The sequence below is a fragment of the Phoca vitulina genome, unplaced genomic scaffold (genome assembly GCF_004348235.1).
Source record: "Phoca vitulina isolate PV1807 unplaced genomic scaffold, GSC_HSeal_1.0 scaffold28, whole genome shotgun sequence".
Taxonomy (NCBI): domain Eukaryota; kingdom Metazoa; phylum Chordata; class Mammalia; order Carnivora; family Phocidae; genus Phoca; species Phoca vitulina.
This window is the reverse complement of record NW_022589731.1, coordinates 1600025-1615993: the sequence shown is the minus strand read 5'-3', so window position 1 is coordinate 1615993 and position 15969 is coordinate 1600025. Positions and strand designations below refer to the sequence as shown.

The following is a 15969-nucleotide window of genomic DNA, read 5'->3' as shown; positions in this document are numbered from 1 at the left end:
TTGATCCAAGGGTACCTCTGACAAATTTGAAGGGATGGGAGGAAATATGCAAGCCAAGACTAAGCTGCCCTTGTTTCCAAGCCAAGAGATAGATAGACTTAGAACCCAAATATGGCTTTACATGCAAAGTACACGTCAACATGATTACACGGTGAAATTTGTGTACACAGTTTTAAAGAGAGAAGCAGTGGGCATTGACCATTTTGCCCAGATGGAGTATACTGATAAGAAGCAAGGAATAGAATGACCTCTAGAGAAGTGTGCAGAGTCCTTGGCCTGTGTCCTAAACTACCACAGATGGCCTTCCAAAGGTAGTATTCCCCATGTTTATGTTGCCTTTTCCTGAAAATTAGTTTGAGAACTCCTTTCCATACCTTGATGATTTCTATATCATTACTCATGAGAAGCAATGCTAAACATGAGCTTAGAGGTAAAGGGTGTTAATAGGATGATCTGCCTCTTGAACCATCCAGTTCCCTTTGACAGCTCCAGTTTCCTAAGCAGCTATAATGTGAGTTTAATAGGGAAGAGGTGGGTCCTCGTAGGTAAATATACACCCTCTCCTATGCTTATTGCAGACAGAATCAACATACAGTTAAGACCCCAACCAATAACCAAAACATCAGACATATTGCCAGACGGACTAAGATAGTTATGTTAGGATGTGAGTTTGATGAAGTGCAGTGCACATGCATGCATGCTTTGAAGGTAGAGATTGATGAAGCAGCATTATAATCTCCAAAGTCACTGTCATTTACAGTTTAAAATATGTGTGTGTGCATGTGTGCGCACACGCATGCGTTGAAAGTCATTTGCAGATAACAACCTTGAGTAAGTTTTAAATCTCTGTCCACAACTTGTGTTCTCCTTTGAACAGTGTTCCTCAAAGTATGATCTCTGAATCTATGGCAGAACCACTTGCGGAGTGTGTTGAAACGCAGATTCCTAGGCCCTACCTCAGACTTTCCAAAGTCAGCATCTCTGGAGTAGGCCTAGGAATCTGCCAGGGAATTCTTCCCCAGGCTCAAGTTTGAGAACCATTGCCCTTAGAAGTTGCTAGTTGAGCAGCTTAACACTTCTGTTTTTTCCTAGTTAGAAATACATGATTAAATATCATAGATTTCATCCTTCCCTTCCCATCCATTCCCAAAATGATCCAGGAACTAGCTGAATTACTGGAGGAAGAAAAACTAAGTTGTGTGCCAGTGCTCATCTTTGCTAACAAGCAGGATTTGCTCACGGCAGCCCCTGCCTCTGAAATTGCAGAAGGACTAAACCTGCATACCATCCGCGACCGTGTCTGGCAGATCCAGTCCTGCTCAGCTCTCACAGGAGAGGGCGTTCAGGTGAGATTACCAGAAGGCTTGGTTACCTGGCAACATAGCACCCAACCAACGTAGCCTGTCTCATTGGTTGAGCTGAGCTAGATAGAAAAAGATATGAAACAAATAGCCTTTGATTGGCAGATGAACTGCTCCAGGATGTGAAGGGCATGGAGGAGTTTGGTTCTTTTTTACTTAGCAACCAATTTGATAATCATTAACTATTCCAGGAAAGCCACAGATAAACCACCCCACGCGAGGGACAAACTACCCCATTGGGTAGAAGGTCAGAACAGAAGACCTTTGAAGATGCTTTCTAACTAGGATTCTTTGATGACTGGATTGGGGATTTTGCGTTGTGTCTAATATTATGGATGCTAAATACTTGTGCTCCCAAGGTAACAGCTGTCAACAATCATGCACACCAGTTATCCTAGAAGTGTTTTGATTTTTCTCTTGGCTAACTCTCCGGCCCTCAGGGCTGGTGTCTCTTTCCTGCTGCTTCAGGTTGGTTTCCCACTGGGAGGCTTCTGCTGACAGAAAGCCCCACGCTTTATACTGAGGAACTATAAACCGGAAGAGCAGTGTCCCCCCTCACTTGATATTAATTTAGGGCAGAAAATGGTTGTATCCCAGCTACCTGAGAGCCTGCATCCTCAAAGAATGAGAAAGTTTCAGCTCTGATGCTTCCCACCAAGCAGCCTCAAACCAGTTGACACTTAGGGCTACTTCTTTATTCTGGAGCCCCAGCATGCCAACATGCCTCAATTTAAACATCTGGTATACCTGCCAGGAAAGTGCCACAGTGCTGTGAGAACCAGACAGTACTGCTCTAGGATGCTGGGGGGGGGGGGGGGGGGGGGGGGATTAGCAACATCTGAAGAAACGGTATCTTCCCCTATTGCCATATGGCGTGTGTCATAACAGCACGGCCAGTTTGCTTTTCTCTCAACTTGGGTCGTTGCGATTTGATTCTCCATTTTTGTCCTGCAGCCTCCTTCCATTTCGCTTCTAATGCTCTTCTTCCCTCTCTCCTAAGACATTTGACATTGATTGGTCTTAAAACTGCCAGACTGCTTTTATCTCAATCAATCACTTCCAAGAATTATCTCAGTTGTTCCATCTGTTTGCTGCTTTGGCTTTTTTCTGTTACACAAACAGCCGGAGCCTGCTTCTATGCTTGTTGGCCTCTAGATCAGAGGGCAGACCAGTCCGCCCTGGATGAGCGCCTCCTCCTCCAGAATCCTCAGTACCTGCGCCCTGGGAAGCTCTCCGTGCACACGTGTGTGTGTGTGTGTGTGTGTGTGTGTGTGTGTTGTGGAGGCTCTCAGGTAACCAGAGAGGCCCTCGGCTGCATCCCCAGAACAGAAGCCAGAGCTCTGTTGGTCCCTGTGAGGTTTAGGTTTGGGAGGGGGCAGGCGTTCAGTCTTATGTATTTCTTTCCATCCTAGACTCTGGCTATAAAAGTAATACATTCTCATTGTGAATCATGTACAAGTGTATAAAACTAAAAACTGAAAAGTTCTTTCCTCTCCCCTAATCCCACTGGACAAAGGAACTGATCACACTAGTTTTTTCTTCTCAAGCCTCCTCTATAAAATTGCAATCACATATGTGATTATATTTCTACCAGGTTTCAAATTAACTGCATTTTTCAGCTTAATTTACAAGCTGGTCCAACAAGTATACTACAACCCAGCATGTTTTTGATAGGTAAACTCTGATCATTTTATTTAGTTTCTCACTTAAAAAAAAGAAACCCAAGTTTTGCCTGAGGCAGTTCCCTGGATTGTGCATAAAATGGTATTCATGAGGCCTGAGGTTATTTTGGTGAGGAGGCAGCCCAGGAAAGATAATAGCTTTCTTGTGTCTGTACAAACTACTTCAGGAAGAGGATTCTGCCTCTCTAAATGGTTTAAAACACAAATAATATAGAAAGTAGAGAACAGGGGTACCTGGTTGGTTCAGCTGGTATAGTGTATGACTCTTGATCTTGGGGTTGTGAGTTTGAGCCCCATGTTGGGTGTAGATAACTTAAAAATTTAAAAAAAAAAAAAAAAAGGAAGGTAGAAAATGTCTTGAGTTGCAGACTCCAAAGGTGGTACTAGAGAAAATACATGTTGTGTGCATACTCCTGAGAAAATGGGAATTGACAGCTCTGTAATCTTCTTCACTGGGCCAGAGTGTTGAAAGGAAGAAAAAGAAAAGCTGGAATTAGCAGTGAGACTCTTGTTTTCTTCAGCCAGCCTTAGGGATGTCAAAAGGAGGGCTAGAGTTATCTAGAATCAGTATTTAGAGTATTGGCATTCAAGTCAAGGGTGCTTGCTTCTTCAGAGGAGCCTGGAGGTTGGGAGGGAGCACTCCTCATTGCCCAGCCCCCACTCCCCCCACTGCCCCTCTCCAGTCAGGCAGAGATTAGGAGGGTAGAGAGCTCGGTGTTCGTGGCTGTGTCACCCACCATGGAAGTGGAGTTCCCTTCAAGTCACAGGATCTTTATGCCAAAAAAGAGGCAGTGAGCTATCAGACTGAGGGTGGGGTTAGGCAAGGGAGGGCTTTAAAATCAACCAGTTTGAATCAAGTGAGATGTCATATGTGGTTTGATTTTGTGCAGAATGTTCTTCTCAGATCAGGGACCTTCAGCAACGAGGTTCACAGGAAATGATATCAAGAGAGATATAACAAAGAACTGTGAACAAGAAAAATAATGATTTTATATGGAGGAGAAATAGTTTGAAGGTCACTTAATTAGTTTAGTAGATAGTACCATGGTGTATAGAATTGGGTAGTTAAGACTGGGATTTCAAGGTTAATGAGATTAGATTATGGTTAATAGAATGATATAAATTTAGAGAATTTAACCATTATTTGAAATGGGTTATTTAATAAAAATGTTAATTAAGAAGGGAATCTGCTGTCTATTGTCCTTTAATGGTAACCTTTGGGGACTGGAGAAAGGTCGGGGAGTTTTCTATGGAAATGCTTTTTTCATTGTGAGGCACTGATTGACCATGTCCCTCCCTCAGGTAATGCCTCTGACCTCAGCTCCTGCCCACTCAGCCAGTTTCTTGGTTTTCACTTTAAAAAGAGTCACTTACTTGGAATTCTTTTCCTGCATTGCTTAGTTCAAGTGTAGGCCTTTAATGATTCTGATTAATTAAGGCTTTAAGTATTCCTCAAAATGAAAGACGTCACTAGAAAAATGTCCATAAGATCACTTTCAGGCATGGATACTGTGTAATAATTACTAAAATGCCCTTATTCCTATTTCATCCTCCCACTCTTCCACCCACCGCCCCCTGAAAGCTGGTCAGTAATGGGCAAACCTACCAAAATGATCAGACATGAAATGGGGCAAGGAACATCTGGCACCGCAGCTCTAATGACCCTGAGAGAAAATGTACCAAGATTTTTTAAAAAGACCTGGGATTTCTGTTACAGTTTCAGGTGTTCAAAGACAGTGTCCCTATTTACATTGTGTTTGAGCATATGTGTTTCATCTTAAATGCATTTGTGAGACCTGTCTCCTACCGATAAGTAACACCCTCCGGTGGGGGAGCTGAGCAGCAGGCTCGGGTCCGCTAAATGGTGAGCCAAACCCCCAGGACTGATAGGGCAGATACATCGCTTCTCCTTAGCGGAGTAGCTCCAACACATGATTTGAGATGAAGAAGGTTAGTGATTCCTGGGAATGATTTGAGGTTCTTGTTCTACCTGATATTCTGAAGGCAAATAAATATGAGCCCCTGCTCTGGGTATGGAAATGGACTTTTGGGGGCTTCAGGAAAGTTCAGAACAGGTCTTTCTTTGCCTGATTGATGGTGATGAGGAGGCCGGGCCATCATGTGATTAAAGCGGTTTTCATGGGAAACTGTCAAGAGCAGAGCTTAGGTAAAGGGCACTAGAAGCTGAAGGAGAACATCAATCTTGGAAACTCTGTCCTGCTGAGAGGCCCACAGTCCAGAGGAGTGATCAGAAGAGACCCAGTTATGTCAAGTAGCCGAATGCAGAGAGAGGAGAAACTGAACTATGTCTGGGCTGGGAAACCTGCAGCCCCTCGGCCACACCGCCTTACAGATGCACGGGGGCAGCTGCCCTCTGGGCCCCCCTGCCCAAGGGCATAGCATCTAGCTCCAGACGCTCTTCTTTCCCCTGCATGTCTAGAAAATGGTGAACAGAGGATCTGGCTTGGAGCCAGAGAAAGGTAGAGGAATTGATCCCTCTTCCACCTACAAACCTGAACTGGAACCCTGAAGCATGGCTCTCCTCTGCTCTTGTAGTTTCAGGTGGTTGCGGATATTCGCTTTCTACAATGCCGTGTGTGTTTAATTGAAATTATACTGGATTAGAATTTCCTTTCAAAGCAGAAATCAGCAGTTTCAGCCTGGCCTCTAGCCTCAGTCATCATGGAGTCCTGCCTACACCGGTAGCTTTGAGCTCACAGGTTTTCCTGCGGATTGCTCTCCGTGCCCTCCACCTGATGCTCACCATCTCTCCCACATCTCTCCCACATCCCCGATCTTCCTGCTCCAAACAGGAGCAATCGGGCTCACAGTCGTCTCAGACATAGAAAGGACCACCAGCAACCTAAGCCCCGCCTGATGTGGGAGCTGTCTTTCAGAGCGCTTTGCACATGGCCACTAAACATTCAGTGGCCAAGTTTCTGGGTTTTGTTTCTTTTTTTAACCTTGATCTAGAGGACTTTGCCCTTAATAAGCCAACAGAATTTCAATATTTTTAAAAATGACATTTACCCCTCCTTTCTAAGGCCTGACGTCAGTTATTTTTGACTCCAAGTGTACATGGAACTGCCTATCTACAAGTCAGACCTCAGGGCTATTTTTAAATTTTCAAACCTCTCTACAGACCAAGAAAGCAAACTTGGAACGTGTGATTTTGCTACCTCTCTGGTGCGGTACCTTTGTCACCAGAAAAAAAATATTAATAGTGAGCAGTATTTTATGTACGCTACATCAAGCTGCTCCTTGGCCCTTGGGGCCCTGTGGCACGACGGGATAGGCTGTGATGCTCAGCAGGGGTCTGAGCTCCTCGTCATCTTAAAGCAATTACTGATGTGACGGTGTAGTCCTCCTGACGTTAAAAACCAGGCCCACCCAACCATAGCTGCTACTGCTTCCTTCCAACCATCAGGCAGTGATGGATGCATGGTAGAAAGGACAAGTTCAAAGGAGCAGTGCGGTCACTCTTCCCACAGAAAGGGGCATCGCGCGGCACCTGGGGGGCTCAGTCAGTTAAGCGTCTGCCTTCGACTCAGGTCATGACCCCGGGGTCCTGGGATGGAGCCCCACCTTGGGCTCCTTGCTCAGTGGGGAGCCTGCTTCTCCCTCTCCCTTTGCTGCCCCACCCCCGCTTGTGCGTGCGCACTCTCTTTCTCTCTCAAATAAATAAATAAAATTTAAAAAAAGAAAGAAAGGGGCATTGCACCTCCAGTCTTGGAGCATAGGGGTCCGGAACTCCTACGTTTCCACCTAGATGGTTAGGGGCAGCCTTGTATTTTTCCCAGTGTTTAACATAGGGAATAATATCATGACATAGTAAAATGTAAATTTTTTTTCCTTTCCATGATGCTAAACAAAGCTCAGTATTTGAGGTTCAAGGACTCTCTTTAGTCTCTATTATTGAATTGAAGCTAATCAGTTCCAATTGGGTTTCAGCAAGGTTGGTCAGGAGGAGGTGCCCGGGAGGACTACCCATGCCCTAAGACTGTCATCCCATGACAGAGATCAAATGTGCAGAAATTTGGTCAAACCAGTTTTTAACAATAAAGGTTCAACCATTCAACAAACCTATGAGTTCATTTCCTCATCTGGAGGCAGAGCAGTAACCTACTTCAAGTAGACAATCACCTTTCCTCAGTCATCTGTTTTAAAAAAACATGGCCTCTCCAAATTCAGGCAAGGGCCGTGGGGTGCACTGGCGCAAACACGGGGAGCAGAAGGTCCCTGGGCTCGTTGCCGCTGAGCGCCGGGCGGCCGCCGCCGGCACCAGTCTGGCAGATGGCCCATGGGCTGGGCTCTCGGCAGGGGAGGTGCGCAGGCTTCCACACGCAGCGCGGGAAGCTTGAGAGTTAAGTGACCAAAACCAGCCTCTGACCGCTCCCGGGCGGCAGCAGAGCCGTGCAGGGTGCTTGGCTGGGGGTCCCGCCCGGCCCCGGCCCCGGGCCAGCCGGAAGTCCTAAGCACGCAGAGCCTGGACCGCTCCCTTTCGCAGCTGCAGGGTGACCCGCACCCTGTCTCAGGCGGCGGCATTCCCTGAGAAGTGGGGCTGCCTGGGGAGCCTGCGTTCACGGCCTGCCTCTGCCTCCCACGGCCCTGGCGCCCCATTTCCTCCTCCGGGCCGTGGAAATTAGAATAGTACCTACTTCACAGCGTTGTGACAAGGATTCATTTCAAAGATAGAAATTTCGAGTCTGCTGGAGGCCAGATAGCGTGATACCAGGCTAGGTTCTGTAAACGCCTCCTCAGGCCAGTCGGACCCGGACCCTCCTGTCAGGGCTCCTGGGCGACACCACTGCCTTTCCTCTGCAGGGGGCAACTTGGCACAGCTTGTCCCTGCTTTGACTGAAGAGGCATCACCCCGTGAACCATGGCCTCCCTGACACCTCTTCCCTCCAGCTCAGGTTCTCCTCTGGGTAATGACAGGAAAGGGACCATTCCCCAACCTCCAGACACTTGAAACCGGGGCAGCCCCCGAGCGCCAGAGCAGCCACACGGCTTTGTCCCGATTCCATCTCCGCGTGCTGCCCGCACCCCTTCAGGTTCCGGGCCGCAGCTGTGGAGGCCCAGGGGCCGCAGGTCAGCCGCTGGGGCCTGACCTCTGAGCGCCCTCTGTCGGCAAGACTGTGGCCGGAAGGGCTTTGCCACCCCGGGCCCTCGCAGACATCTGGACGACACTGCCTCGCGGCAGGGCTCCCTGCTTGAAATCCCCTCCACCTCCATAACAGATACCCAGGGAGAGGCTGCCCCTCACCCTCCGCATTCTGCTTTGGGTTCCTGCAGCTGAGTAAATATTTTTCCTATCTCTTTGACTGCATTCATGTTCAGTTACATATAATAAAAGAACCCCCCCCCCCATAATCAGCCATAAAACAAGAGGAAAAATTGCCATTCGTGTAGTGTGGGAAAACAGTTCTTGATTTCTCTGAGAAGATGATTTGATAAAATCTGTAAGTCTCTTTAGAGGAGAAAATATGAAGGTGCACACCTTTGATAGCGTTTGTACGGGTTCCTGAAGGTGGAACGTGCTACACAAGTGCTGAGCTGTTCAGCTTCGAAGGCAAAGAGAAGATGGTTATCTTATTCATCCCTCTTTTATTTGTAAAATCTTTTTTGTCTCCTGGCAGGTGATCTTTTTTTTTCCTGGAAACCAATTAGCTACTAAAATTAAACATGCTTCTCTTTAAATTAATCCTTTTCATAAAATGGTCTTAAAATTGGCCTCAGCTTCTCACAGTAAGGAGCTGACCCAATTGTAACTGGAGACGCATTTGGAGTACACCTTTCTCCCACCTCGGCATCCCCCCACCCTTGCCCCCACTGTTGCCAGGTGCTGTCCGCCTTTGGGCTTCGGGCGGTGGCCAGCTACATCTTGGAAAACGCCCTAAGGTCTGCCCTGGGACAGCCAACAGATTACCTGGTTCTCCCGCCCAAGTGCTCTGATGGCAACTGACAAGAGTTTTAATCACTGTAAATTCAGGTTATGGTCAGATTAGCCAGGAGATAGGATGCTTGCTGGTTGTTTTGCAGTGATGTATTGTTTATGGGATTAATGCTCTGAACGGCCAAGGGTGTCAGCTGATATTTATTACTTTAAGCTGTCTCAGCTGTTCAGGTTCAACTGCTAGCTCCATGGTCACAGGAAATGCGGGCTCTGCATGTCATGTATGCCCTGAGATGTGCAAATGTGACCGGGACCTCAGCGAGTATGTGTTACAGATGCCAGAGGAAAGGGATTCATTGCCGGAGCCTCCTTTGATTTTGTTCCGGGCTTCTGAGGGAACTCCGCACACCCCTGAAGGTCGGAGAGACTCTGGGGAAGGGGAGAGCATTCGGGGATGGCTCCAGAGGGGGTTGAAAAGGAGGTCATCTCTGGCAGGCCTGGCATCCATGGGAAATCATGCTGCCTGCCAGGTGGCTGTAGGCGTTGTGTGGTTTTTACCCCTGTCCTTCTCCAGCCTTCTAAGAGAGGACACTTTCAAGGTCACTGTGCCTTTAAGGGAACCTTCTCCCCAGTCCCTCAGCTTGGTAGTGCTTAAAGCTGCAAGAATCAGACCAGCCCTTTGAAACCTATGTGTAGTGCTGCTCGAAGAGAAATAAATGCACATTGCCCCAGTGTGTGTCTAGTAACACACACTACAGTTGGTTTGTTTTTCCAAAAAAATTTAATTTAACCCAAGTGTACACTGTCACACTGTAAACACACTGGGGCACCAGAAGGGTGGCTTATTGAATTTAATGCCCTGGCAAAGGTCAGCTTTTAGAAAAAGCCAAAAATGGCTGGAATCTCTGATAGCTCTTCAATCAGGCCTTGGATCCAGGCAGATGTGTTTATTTTTTCAGAGGGAGTTCCTGAGGATCCATCTCAAGTTCAGACACTGGGCACTCCCCCTCCCATCTCCCTCCTGTGCTTTCAGAGGCCCCCCCTTCTCCTCCCCAGGAGGCCACTGTCCCTGGTCACCCAGGTGGGCCCCTGGGGCAAGCAAACTCCCTGGAGCTTGAGGTTGGGGAGGGAGGACCCGGACCCCCCCCTCCTTCCCTGGGCTTGAGTGTGTGGTGCTTTTCTTACAACTAACACTGCCTTTCTCTGCCCATTTCCCTCAAAGGACGGCATGAACTGGGTCTGCAAAAATGTCAATGCAAAGAAGAAATAAAATCTAGCCGAACGGAGAGACGCAGGAGCTGCGGGAGCTGAATTCTGTCCTGAAAAACACTAATTTGCTGCTTTCTGACCAAATGTTTTTCCATCTGTGTATAGCTACAGCTGTTTGAAGAGAGGGAACAACACAGTTTAAAAAGAATCCCCATTCCAGCAGTAGATTTAACTGATCTCTGAGGTTCAGTATCATTTTTCAAATAAAGGAATTATATTATTTCCTCTGCATAATTGAAATAGTATTAAATGTCTCAAAGCACATGATTAGAAAATGAGATCTTTTAAATGAGCAAGAGATTACATTGCAGTTTAGACAATTCCAGTGGGCTTTTTTTCTTTCAGAAAAAAAAAGAAAAGAAAAGAAGAAAGGAAAAGAGGAAGAAGCAGCTTATGCTGCATTCATTTATTTCCTGACCTGTCCCTTACATTCCTCCCTACCCACCCCCCTTCCCCCCCATGGTTCTGAAACCACAGTGTTTGCTGGTGCTGGGCAGTGATTTTTACCATCACCAACCAAGCTAGGGTGGGAAGCGGCCTGGGGGGGGGGGGGGGGGGGGGGAGAGGGAAGGGTAAAACCATTTTGTAACGGGGGGGAGCATGTGTATTTAAACCCCCCCCTTTGGAGAGAGGGGTGGAGGAAAACCTTTCTTGCAAACAAGTCACCACAGAAACATACCTCGTCCCCGCCCCCCCACCCCCCTGGCCAGCCACACAGGGAAGCAAATTCTTATGACTTTTGACTGTAATGACATCTGGAATGTAAGGAGAGGTGGGAGGTTTAATTCCAGAAAAATTACAAGGTCCTTAAAAAGCCCTCTCCCATCGAGGGCTCAGGCTAGCGTAAACAGGCTTTCTCCAGTTCAGTGAAGCAGTGAGCCTCCGACTCTGAGATTAGCTAGCTTCTCCATGGCCGTCCAATAGAAGGGATTTCTAAAGCTCAAAGAATTCTGTTTAAATGATCACAATAGGCCGCCGCTATCAGACTTTAAAAATAAGTGCGGCTCTACCACGAACCTGCCCCACGGAGAAAAGGCTGGCCGATCGATTTTTAGAAGAGATCAATTTTTACAGCGCTGGCGGCTTGGTGGGGTGGGATGCTCGTGGGTGGAGAGGGGTGGCTGCTGGGAAGAACGTGGGTGTGTATGATTGCTGGGGCCATGCCCACGGGGGCCAGAGTCCCCCCCGCGGCTGTGTCCTCTGCCTCTGTTCAGCAAAATGGGCCTCTGAGGGTGGAGTGGAGAAGAAGGGCAAAAAGAGCTTGTCTCCCCGAGCCCAAAGAACTCCCCAGCTTCAGCTTCGACGTGGGAAAGCCGGCCAGAGCAACACTCGGCTCCTGAATTGAACTCTGTTCCGGTGCCTGAGCTCAGGGGTTTTCAGAGTGTGAATAAGAGACTGTTCAGTGGCTAGTGGGTCCCAGGAGGCCAGCTGCCTTCTTATCCTGGGAGGTGGCCCTTCCCCAACCCACCAAAGCATTGGAGCAGACCAAAGGGGCCACTGCCCCCCCTGCCCCCCACCCCCGCCCTCAGTCCCCAACTTTTTTTTTTTTTTTGGACGAAGTTGTGCAGGTGAGGCCGCAGCATGGCCAGCCTCAAAGACGGTCTGGGGTGGAAGTCATTCCCAAGGCCAGACACAGAAACGTGTCCTGGGGCTGCTGGGGACAGACCAGTGAGGACTTGCAAAACAAAAGAGGGTGAGGGTTTTTGCAACCACTGAGCTAAGTTGCTCCCTGCAGTCTCCTCTGGCTTCTCTGTCTCACCCAGGTGCCTCTCTGGCTTTGAGCAGAGGCCAAACAGAATGATAAGGAACCAGAAATCCCTCTTCTGTCGGGCTGGAAAGTGGCTCCAGCGCTTGAAAATGGTTTTTCCCTCCAAATAGTGCACCAGGGATGTTACCTGAGGGGCAAAATGCCTGCTTTGAGCTCTGCAGTTTGGAACACTGGGACATGGAACTTTGGCAGTGGATGGCCTGTGAAATATTTTCGTTCTTTCACCACCAACTCAGGGAACTGTTTGAAAGAGCCCTCCCGAGGCCTCGGCCAGCCCGCAGAAGCCACTTGCCCTCCTCTGATAACAGCCTCTGTGAATGCTCAGATTGGCTTTTCAGCTAAAGACAGAGGCATTGCGGATGTCACAAGCTTTCATCTTCCCTCCGAGCCCTCCTGAACCCTCCAGGGGCTCGTGGGGTAGGTGAGCGAAGCCTGAAAAATGCAGAGTTTGAAAGCTCCCGTTTGTGAAAAACAAAACGCTTCTAAAGTCCTCTCTCCCCTCCCAGCCCCACCCCTACCGCTGTGGCTGGGACCAGAAGCTGGAATTTGAAGCCAGAAAGGGGACACCCGGTCTGGCGTCCTCCCACCCCCGGCGGGGTCCAGCGAGCGTCGCGCCCCGGCAGACCGCCCGCGATGGCGGGACAGGCCCCCTCCCCGGCCGCGACCGTCCCCGGCACGGCTCCCGGCGGCTGGCTCCCCGCGCCCAGCGCCGCACACCCTTTCCCCTTCACTCTCCCTTGGTTACTATGGAAACAAGGGTGTCATTGATGTGGGCTGAGCTGGGGAACATGTCGGCGCACAGCTGAAAGTCAGCGATTGTGCCGGCGGGTGGAAATGTGCCCGGGTGGAAGAAGTCCGCAGCTCCCGAAACTGCTGGAAGGACGCGGTCCTGCCCTCTCCCTCCCTCCAACTCCACTTCTCTCTCTCCTGGCTTTTGACAAATTTCTTTATTCCCCTCTGGGCTAAAGCGGAGGCTATTTTTGTGCCACTCTGTGCCCCACCCTCACTGTCGGCTGCTCCTGATCCGGCCTGGCCTGGAGGGTGACACTATGTCACCCTCGCCAGGATGCGTCCCTTGATTCCCGTCAGAGTTTGCTTTGATTTCTCTTTCCTTCCCAGGGGCCAGTTCTTACTTCCTTTTATTTTTAGCTCTGCACTCCATGTGGTTTCAGGGTTCAGTCTGATCCATCGAAAGGTTCTTTTTTTATAGTCCCTTTAGAAAATGATAATCAAAGGAAGGGACGTGGTATTTGGTCATGTGGAAAATTCAATGTATAATTTAGACGTCTGTCAAAAATCTGACAAATAAAATGTAGCTGAAAGGAAGGCAGCCTGGAATGTGTTGCGTTCTTGGCCAGAGCTCGGAAAGGGCCTCGACTGTGTTTGTCCTTTCAGAGGTTAGCATTCCTCAAGGTGCTTCTTTCAGAAGCACAGAACACAAATACAGCCACGAACGATAAAAAACACACTTTATGAAGCCCTTCCTACACAGCGGGCGCCTTACCATGCGTCCCCTACGTTCAGTACCAGGCAGCATGAGTCCCACTTCGCAGTCGAGAAGACTGAGGCACCGGCCTGGGTTAAGGAGTGTGCCCAGCCTCACGGAACCTTCAGTGCAGGAGGGGCTGGAGCCTTGGGTCTGAATGCTGTAGCAAGCTGTCACCTCTGCGGGACAAAGACAGTCATGGCCCATTTCCCAGCAGTCTTAGCCTACACAGCCCCCTCCCCCCTCCACCTTCCAAGTCCACACCAGCAGTGTTCCCCTGGGGTTCCTTGTCCTGGGTGTTGGGTGTTCCCTGTCCTCACCTCTGTGCAACCACAGATTTTGTACCATCTTCAGCAAGGACTGGAAAAAGGGACAAGATATTGGGAAAGGCCTGGTGAGGACACTTGCAATTACCTAGTACCTGATATTGCGTCTTCTTTTTAGAGAGGGCTCAGAGAGGGAAACAGACTTGCCCAAAGTCACACAGTAGGTGACAGAACAGGCTCGTGTTCAGGGTTCTGCTCCTGGAGCAGAAAAGGAACGTATTCCCCTTGGGCAGCCTCATTTGAGCAGCCTAGTTACACACCAGAATGGCTGGTCCCAAGGGCCCGCCTTTAAAGGCAAGCTGTTGGCAGAAAAGAGGGGTGCTTGGGGCAAGAGGAGAGAGGTCTAGAGTTGCCAGATAAATGACAGGACATTCAGTTAAATTTGAATTTCAGATAAACAAAGAATTGTTTTTAATTCAAGTATATCCTATGCAATATTGGGGACATACTTCTAATACTAAAAAAAAAAATTCCTTGTTTTTCTGAAATTCAAATTCAAAAACTGGCCTTCTCAGTTTTTTTGTTTGTGTTGTTTTGCTAAATTCTCGCAACTCCACCCGGAACACCCTGCTCAATAAAAGGACGGTGAAGTACAATTAAAAAGTCTGTTCTCTGGGGGTGCCTGGGTGGCTCAGTTGGTTAAGCGGCTGCCTTCGGCTCGGGTCGTGATCCCAGGGTCCTGGGATCAAACCCCATGTCGGGATCCCTGCTCGGCGGAGAGCCTGCTTCTCCCTCCCCCTCTGCTGCTCCCCCTGCTTGTGCTCTCTCTCTCTCTGTCAAATAAATAAAATCTTAAAAAAAAAAAAAGTCTGTTCTCTGGAGTCAGAGAGGCCCCGGGTTCAATCCTTGCCCATCATAAATCAGCCCTGTAATCTTGGGCAAGTTACTCTCTTGGAGTCCTGCTTCTTCATGTATGAAATGGGATTAAAATTTAAAAGAGATATAATGTAAATAAAGTCCTTAGACCTAAGGCAACAGCTAGCACAAAGTAGGGACGCTCGGGGTGCCTGGGGGGCTCAGTCTGTTAAGCGTCTGCCTTCAGCTCAGGTCATGGTCCCAGGGTCCTGAGATCGAGGCTTGTTGAGCTCCCTGCTCAGTGGGGAGCCTGCTTCTCCCTCTCCCTCTGCCTGCCGCTCCCCTTGCTTGTGCACTCTCTCTCTCTCTCTGTAAAATAAGTAAATAAAAATCTTAAAAAAAAAAAAGGTAGGGACACTCTGTGCCTCAGTTTCTTATCTGTGAAATGAGGTAACATCATCCAGTTCTCCAGAGGAGAAGCTATGCATGTCCCGTGTATAGTAGGTGCTAAATCATTGGCAGCTATTGTAATAACTGGCAGAAATTCTGGAGTCCAGACCTTCCCAGGCCCCCTAGACCTCTGCCTTCCCTCCTCCCCTCCCATGCGGCTCTGGAACTTTGAAGGCAACAAGCAAGAGGCCAACAGTCTCCTGAAGGTGCTTGCAGCCCGCTCCTCTCCCAGGCTCCCAGGGCCACCCCAGCCACACCTCTTGCAATTAGATTTGTGAGTGGGAACAGTCTCTTGTCAGAGGCTCCTGATTGGCTCCAGGCAAAAACACAGTTTAGTGCTCAGTCAAGCTGCATTTTAGGGCCTCTGTCTCTCTCTCCCTCTCTCCCCTCTTAATTGCAATCTGTTCAGTAATTTCCTTTTCCAACACTGCAGAGCACAGGGAAGCTGCAGCACCAGGAGTTGGGCAGGGAGGAGGGGAAGACAGTGCCTGCTCCCTGCAGTGACTCTACGGGTCCAGCACTGTGACAATGCGTGTGTGTGTGTCCAGAACCAGACACACACGCACACATGTGGAGATACGGCCAACAACCAAGCCCCTACGGTCAGACCAGAGCAAGTGGTTGGGGGCACCCACTTGTGCTGGGGACTTCCCAGTTATTAGCTTATTTAATCCTCGCAACAACATTGCTCACTGTAAGTATGACCACAGTTTGGGGATAGGGCTCACAGAATTTGAATCACTTGCTCAAGATCACGCCGGAAGAGCGGCGCAGAACCCAACGCGCACCCAGGCCCGTGTCGCTGCTGGGCCCCGAGTGCATACCATGACACAGGTATTCCTCACTTTCCGAAAGTTCACGTTTCGCCACGCACTGTTACGAAACACCTACATTAGTACCTGTTTTCAGTAACCGAAAGAAATTTGAAGAGGATTT

The 15969-nt window shown here is 48.9% G+C and overlaps 1 protein-coding gene across 1 annotated transcript in view; it reads left to right on the top strand.

The window, feature by feature from the left end:
• ARL3 (ADP ribosylation factor like GTPase 3) overlaps window positions 1-10439 on the top strand; it is a 32931-nt gene extending 22492 nt beyond the window's left edge. Inside the window, exons 5-6 of the mRNA XM_032423285.1 lie at window positions 1161-1346; window positions 10162-10439. Of these exons, the coding sequence (XP_032279176.1) occupies window positions 1161-1346; window positions 10162-10209 (234 nt within the window). The 3' untranslated portion in view covers window positions 10210-10439. The remainder of the gene's footprint in view (window positions 1-1160; window positions 1347-10161) is intronic.
• Window positions 10440-15969: the final 5530 nt, after the last annotated feature.